The sequence below is a fragment of the Zingiber officinale genome, chromosome 9B, assembly GCF_018446385.1.
Source record: "Zingiber officinale cultivar Zhangliang chromosome 9B, Zo_v1.1, whole genome shotgun sequence".
Lineage (NCBI taxonomy): Eukaryota > Viridiplantae > Streptophyta > Magnoliopsida > Zingiberales > Zingiberaceae > Zingiber > Zingiber officinale.
The window spans coordinates 43,465,369-43,472,656 of record NC_056003.1 but is presented as its reverse complement, the minus strand read 5'-3'; the positions used below and the strand labels follow the sequence as shown (position 1 = coordinate 43,472,656).

The window sequence follows — 7,288 nt, the reverse complement described above, 5'->3', positions numbered from 1 at the left end:
TCGAAAATCCACAGTAGCAAGCCAGAGCCGACAAAGATGGGTAACTAACATACTAAGAAAGGATCACTCATTTAACAATCAAGTACAGATATTCAGTCTAAGATATCCTCCAATGCCATTCAATTGCTTGAAAAATGGTAATATCAATTGCCCTTTCAAAAAGATAGCTCTCACTTAATGGGAGGGAGGAAATCTACTGAAAATGAATTGGATAGCCTATTTCTTAATGAGAAGAGGGTGTCACTTACTCAACCCTACCCTCAACCCTAAATCAACCAGCTCAATCACTGTCATTGCTCTCTCAAATCAAAGAAGATACATCTTTTGATTAAAATATCTCATCTTCAGTCATGCCAATCTTGCAGTGTCCAAATGCATCAAGCAAATGCAAATTAGGTTGGCAACCAAACCCTAGCTAACACCACCACCTGATGGCCACCCACCACAATGTCCACAAGCACAAGAAACACAAGAGCTAGTGAACTCACCCATTCAGAGGGCCATGATTTTCAGTAACACATTTGAACTCATGATACAAATTAAAGATATATGAAACTAAAAAGAATATAGACACTCAGTTTGCAACTCTCTCCATGTTCTTATTCTTTTCATGGTAGGACCAAGCTTGCCATTGCTGTTTCCCTTCTTCCTCACATGATTGAGCAACCGTTGGGGTTCTCGTCGCTGAACACGGTGTATGGATGCGGTTGCGGCGCATACATCGGCTGCGGGCCGTATCCATAGCCCATCGGTTGGAAGGCTGGTCGGTCAAGGCCGTTCATCATCATCCTCTGTTGCTGCTGTTGCTGCATGAGTGCTTGTAGGTATTGCTGTTGGTAAGGGTTCGCGCCGCCGGCCATGGTCTCCGACGGTAAGTAGGCTCCGGCCGGAGGGCCCTGAGCATTATTGCTCCCCATTAGACCCATGGGCGGTTGCATGTTACCAAATTGACCCATCATGTGAGGTTGGCCTATTGGAAGGCCCCCTCCCTTGTCCTTATTGCTCCCACCACCCTTGTTGGATGATGGTCCGCCATTATGAGCATGGCTGTTGCTATTGATATTTCCACCCTTGTTGTTGTTGTTTCCTCCACCAGCAATTTTACCACCGCCATTAATTCCCTTCTCTCCTCCCTTGTCTTTAGCTTTTGGTTTCATCATCGGCTCATCATCAGAGTACTCATCCAAGTCGCTGAGCTCCTCATCGTCCTCGTCCTCGTCCTCGAAATCATCGAATTCGTCATCAAAATCACTGCCATCATCAAGCTCCTCCTTGGGGGAAGGATCCAGTTTGGCTGCTGCTTTGCCGTTGTCCTTCTTGAATGGGATCTTGAGGTCCTTGAAACTTGGAAACTTGAAATCTTTGTACCCTTTGCCCTCCTGCTGCGTCTCTGCCACTGGCGGGCCTTTCTGTTCCTTCCCGCCGCCGCCTCCGCCCTCCTTTTGGGCCTTTCCATTTTCCTTTATCTGATGCTCCAGCTGCAGCTTCTGGAGCAGGCCAGTGAGGCTCTGCCCCTTTCCACCCCCACCGCCGCCGCCCTTAACAGACAGCAGCTCTGCATGTTTCCCGGCCTTGTTGAGCTTCTTCACCAGGACGTCCGGCTCGACACTTCCTGTCACGGTCACCTTCCTCTCCTCCACACTGATACTCACATCCTGCACTCCTGCGCCTCCACAAAATCCAACATTTACAAACAAATTGCACCGCAAGATCCGCAAAAGGGAATTTATATTCTAAAAAAAAAACGCACGCAGGGCACACACCGTCAGTCTTGAGAAGCACCTTCTTCACCTTCTTCTGGCACCCGTCGCAGCATATGTTCACTCTCATCACGCAGGCCTGCAGTCAGAGAGGAAACGACAGAGCGTCCCTGAAAGCATTTAGTTGAGGAGCAGAAGCAGCAAAGGAAACAGAGGGTGAAATTAAGAAAGAAACAGTCACCTGCGTTTTCAAGAGTTTGAGGCTGTCTCCTTCTCTGCTCATGCTTCCTCGTTCAACAAGCACAGGAAGGACTCTGCACTGCTCCCTGCGCTGCCAGTCACGGAGAGAGGACCGGGATCCAGAGGAAAGAGGATGGAAGAGAGCAGAAAGCAACGCCAAGATTGGTGAAGAAGGGTGTGGAAAGGGCAGGCCGCTGAAGTCTAAGGAGCTCGGCTGGGGAGTGTGTTTATATCGTATATTTGGGGATTGGTAGGTGTTCAAATCTACGTGCCAGAGAAAAATCGAGATCTAGTTGTAACTTGTAATTAGTAAGTCGGTCGTTTGGTTAGATAAATAACGGTTAAAATTCTGTAATTGATGGGCGCATGCGCATGCGCATGTTTGGTAATTAATGAACGATGTGACGTTCCTTGATCTATTCCATCTCATATTTTAATTTCATATATTTAGATTTTTTTTGAAAATTTAGAAATCCACATTACTTAGAATATGTGTAATTTGAACTCTTTACATCGATCAATAAGTTTAGATTAAAATATATTAATCGATTTAGAAAATTTAGATTGTACTCATTTTAGATTATATAGATTTCAGAGGATGCAAGAAGTTTAAATATGTCCTCTATTATTATTTTTAGGTTTTTCTAATGGTGATTTAGAGGTTTTAAGAAAAATAAATTACCCCATCTCCTTGAGACCAGGACCAAGTTGGGTTTGTCTCCCTATACTAGACCTAGCGTATGAGAAAAGAAGAAAAGAAAACATTAATAGAGACTAGGCCAAAGCAATCCAAATTTATTTCTTTAAAGCTTCTGGATCACTACTAAGGAAGTCAGAAAATAATAATAAATGATATATTTAGACTCCTTGCAACCTCAGAAATTCACAGAATCTGAAATGAGTGTAATTTGATCTCTCTAGGTTGATCAGTAAATTTCGACCGAAGGGAGAGATTTTGTCTTTTCTTCTTTTCTCATACATCGGGCTTGGTATGGGGAGACTAGGCCCAACATGGTCCTAGTCTCTAGGAGACCAGACCCAAGCAACTCGAATTTATTTTTTAAAAAATCCTCTGGATCACCACCAAGGAAATTCACAGAATCTGAAATGAGTGTAATTTGATCTCTCTAGGTTGATCAGTGAGTTTCGACCGAATGGAGAGATTTTGTCTTTTCTTCTTTTCTCATACATCGGGCTTGGTATGGGGAGACTAGGCCCAACATGGTCCTAGTCTCTAGGAGACCAGACCCAAGCAACTCGAATTTATTTTTTAAAAAAACCTCTGGATCACCACCAAGGAAGCTTGAAAATAATAATGGAGAATATATGTAGACTCCTTACAATCCTAAAATTCTACAAGACCTAAAATGGGTGCAATTTGAGCTTTTTGGGTTGATTAGTGGATTTCGATCAAAATCTACGGATTAATCTAAAGAGCTCATATTTCACCCATTTCAAGTCTTGTCGATCTTTGAAATCTTAAGCAGTCCAAATATGTCCTCCATTATTATTTTGGAGCTTCCCTAATGGTGGTCCAAAGACTTTAAAAAAAATAAATTTAAGTTTCTTAAATCGACATGTGAGAGAAAGGGAGAGAGATTTTTTTTTCTTTTCTTCTTTTCTCATACATTGGACTTGGTTTGGGGAGTCCAAGCCCACGTGGTCCTGGTCTTTAGGAGACCAGGCCCAAGCGACTCATATTTTTTTAAAACCTCTGGACCACCACTATGAAAGCTTGAAAATAGTAATGGATGACATATTTGGACTCTTTGCAACCTTATGACTTGAAACGAGTGCAATCTAAGTGCTCTAGGTCAATTATGAATTTTGATCAAAATCTACTAATTAACCTAGAGAACTGAAATTGCACATATTTTAGGTCCTACGGATTTCTAAAGTTATAAGGAGTCCACATATACGCTTCATTACTATTTTTAAACTTTCCTAGTGGTGGTCCAAAGGTTTTAAAAAAAATAAGTTGCATAAATCGACAAGTGAGAGGAAGGGAGAGAGATTTTTTTTCCTTATATGCTGAGCTTGATGTGGAAAGACCAAGCCAACATGGTTCTAGTCTTTAGGAGACCAAACTCAACTTGGTCCTAGTCTTAGGAGACCAAGCCTAAGTGACTCAAACTTATTTATTTTTTAAACATTTGGAGCACCATTAGGGAAGTTTGAAAATAATAACAGGGGCATATTTGGACTCCTTGCAACCTCAAAAATCCATAAGATCATAAATGAGTGCAATATGAGTTCTCTAGGTCAATCAGTGGATTTTTTATCAAAATTTACTGGTCAACCTAGAGAGCTCAAATTGCTCCCATTTCAGGTATTGTGGGTTTCTGAGGTTGTAATGAGTCCAAATATGTCCTCCATTACTATTTTTTGGGCTTCCCTAGTGCTTACAATTTTAAAGACGCATTACTAATTAGTGAACGTTTGGTATATGAAGATATTTAGACCTCTTTTCACATCCAGAAATATGAACTTTAGACTCATATGACAAGCCAAGGACCTGAAAGAACCACTAGGGAAATACCACATCTAGAGGCTCATTTACTCTTCAATTTAGATAGAAATGAAGTTGTGATGCTATGATCTTGGGTAGAAACAACTCCATTAGTTTTGAAAAAAAAATAAATTTGAGTTGTATAAATTGACAAGTGAGAGGAAGGGAGAGAGAGATTTTTTTCTTTTCCTCATTCCTTATACATTGGGCTGGTATGGGGAGACCATGCCCAAGTGATTCAATTTTTTTAAAAAAAAAAACCTCTAGACAATCACTAGGGAAGCCCAAATATAGTAATGAAGAACATATTTAGACTCCTTAAAATCAGAAACTCACATGACTTAAAATGGATGCGATCTGAGCTCTCTAGGTCGATCAATGGATTTTGATCAAAACTCATTGATCGACCTAGAGAGCTTAGATTACACTCATTTTAAGTCCTATAGATTTCTGAGATTTTAAGGATTCAAAATATGTCATACATTACAATTTTTAGACTTCCCTAGTGGAGTCTAGAGATTTTGAAAAAAAAAAAAAATCGAACTGTATAAATCAACATGTGTGAGGAAGGGAGAGAGAGATTTGTTTCCCACGAGTGGAGAGAAAGGGAGTGAGAGAGATATTGAGATTGTATGCATCCAAACCGCAAGAATAATTTTTATATTTAATTTTTTGAATGTGTCTCAGATGTTTTGAAAGTAAGAATTGAAATATACGGTCGGCAGGAGGAGTAGAACAGGAAGACCAGACAAATTAATGTGTCGTTTGATAATATCAAAGTATGATATGCCTTTTAGTAAATTCTTAAATTCATGTGCACCCTTTGGTCGATTCCCATTAAAAATTTATCATCATGATAAAATATAAAATAAGGAGAAAACAAATTAGTAAGAAAAATATAAATTTTGATAATTTACTCATAATATTAAAATGCCCATTCAACTTTTATATTTATAAAAACACAATTATTTCCCATTATACCCTTACTTTACTAACATCGACTTCCATGACTTATTAGTCGACTGCTCAATGATTATTAAATTTTTCGTGCTCATATTATGTAGTAGTCTAATGAGCTCATGATAAAATAATATAAGATAGTGTTAATTTCATAAACTCATAGTTCTCTATTTACACTGTGAAATTTATGTCCGAGGGTATAATTATACATAGGAAGATGTAAGGAGTGCAATAAATGTTATTAAAAGTATTTGTAAGGTGTCTAAGTTATTAACAAGTTTTGATTAAAAGTTACTTATGGTCATACAATATCTAAAATTTAAAATTTTTGATATCTCTGAAAAGGGAGTCTTAGGAAATCTTTGGTAGTATTGGTGAGTAAGTGTGATAGACCTAAACCTTTTAATGAATTTGTGTCAAGTTATCTCAAAGTTATAATTTTTTTAAAAATCTATAACTCTCAATTTAAGTTATAAAATCTAGATTCGATGTGTTAGTATTAGCCCTATTACTAATTATGAGATGATTGTAAAGGGTTTCATTTGTATCATATTTCATTATTAATAAAAGGGAAAGATGGTTATTATATTTATTTTAATTCAGTGTCGAATAAATAAGTATAATAATACCCTAGAGTAGGAGGTCGTAATCTACAATATATCAATTGGTTGAATTGAAAGTGAGATATTGTAAATATACATAGAACACTACTTTTAACTATTCCTAGTCAAGCATTAATATGCAAGGATAATATTAATGCATAGAGACTAGCATGTAGGTCAATGGATGACTTAGTCTCACAAGTCATGAATATGAGATATCAGGTTGACACATGGGTATATATTAGAGAATATATACTGAATGACCCGCCATGAGAATGTTTCATGGATCGTTATATTAGTATCATAAACATTCTCATATGACTATTGGTATGAATAGTCCTTAGACCTGAAGTCACTATGATTCCCTACATAAAGCATTGTATACTTTGGTATCAGCAAACGTCACCTGTAACAGGTGGACTATAAAGTCTATCACTAAGTATGCAATAAATTATGAGGAGAGATGTGAGTGATGTAGATGGGATTTATCCCTTCCATATGACGGAAGCGATATCTATGGTCCCTTGATTAGTAGGACACAAGAATGTATGATCACGCTTAAATAAGTCAATATGTGATATTGAGCTTATTTGTTTTAGTGTGTCTACTTAGAGATCAAGAAACACAAAGATTGATAAGAGGATGATACGATATATGCCTCATTGATCAATCAAGATATCAAGGATAGAAGAATCAAGTCATACAAGATAATAGTCATAGAAAGGTTAAGTCGGATCTCGATATTATTGTTACTTGGGTAGCAATGATGTCTTGCTAGATGTCACTCATTGCTTATGTATCTAAATATTGATTTGGATACATTGCCAATATTATGAGAACCTATTGGGTCACACACAAAGAATAAGTAGATTTAGAGATGAGTTTATATAATGAATCATTGGATTAAGTCTAATCCAAATTGGACTTATTGAGTTAGACTCAATTGGATCTAATTATTGGATTGAGTTCAATTCAAACTAGACTCATGGAGCCAATTCAAATTAATGAAATGGTGTTTCATTGAATTCGAAATTGCATGAGAATCAATGAGTTAGACTCATTGGGTGAACTTGAGTTCACCAAGGAAGATGAATGGTCAATTTTGAACCATTGGATTGAATGGTCAATTTTGAACTTGGATAAATTTTCATAAGATGAAAAAACCTTTTGTCTTCTTCTTCTTCCTTCTTCCTTCTCTTGGTCGAAACTCACCTTCTTGGTTGCTAGCACAACCTTAGGTAGTTTTCTTCTCCACTTCATGAGTTTGTGAGACAAAT

The 7,288-nt window shown here is 37.8% G+C and overlaps 1 protein-coding gene across 2 annotated transcripts; it reads right to left on the bottom strand.

Annotated features, from left to right (window-relative positions):
* Positions 1 to 476: 476 nt before the first annotated feature.
* Positions 477 to 2,246, bottom strand: LOC122024918 (heavy metal-associated isoprenylated plant protein 32-like). Of its 2 annotated transcripts, none has more exons than XM_042583652.1 (3): positions 1,942 to 2,246; positions 1,764 to 1,839; positions 477 to 1,663 (listed from the first exon to the last, which is right to left on the bottom strand). In XM_042583652.1, exons 1-3 carry the CDS (start codon positions 1,981 to 1,983, stop codon positions 651 to 653), a joined length of 1,131 nt encoding a protein of 376 aa, XP_042439586.1. In that variant the 5' UTR covers positions 1,984 to 2,246; the 3' UTR covers positions 477 to 650. The 2 variants fall into 2 exon arrangements, with proteins under 2 accessions (XP_042439586.1, XP_042439587.1); XM_042583653.1 differs by having other exon boundaries at positions 1,764 to 1,870; positions 1,942 to 2,235.
* Positions 2,247 to 7,288: the final 5,042 nt, after the last annotated feature.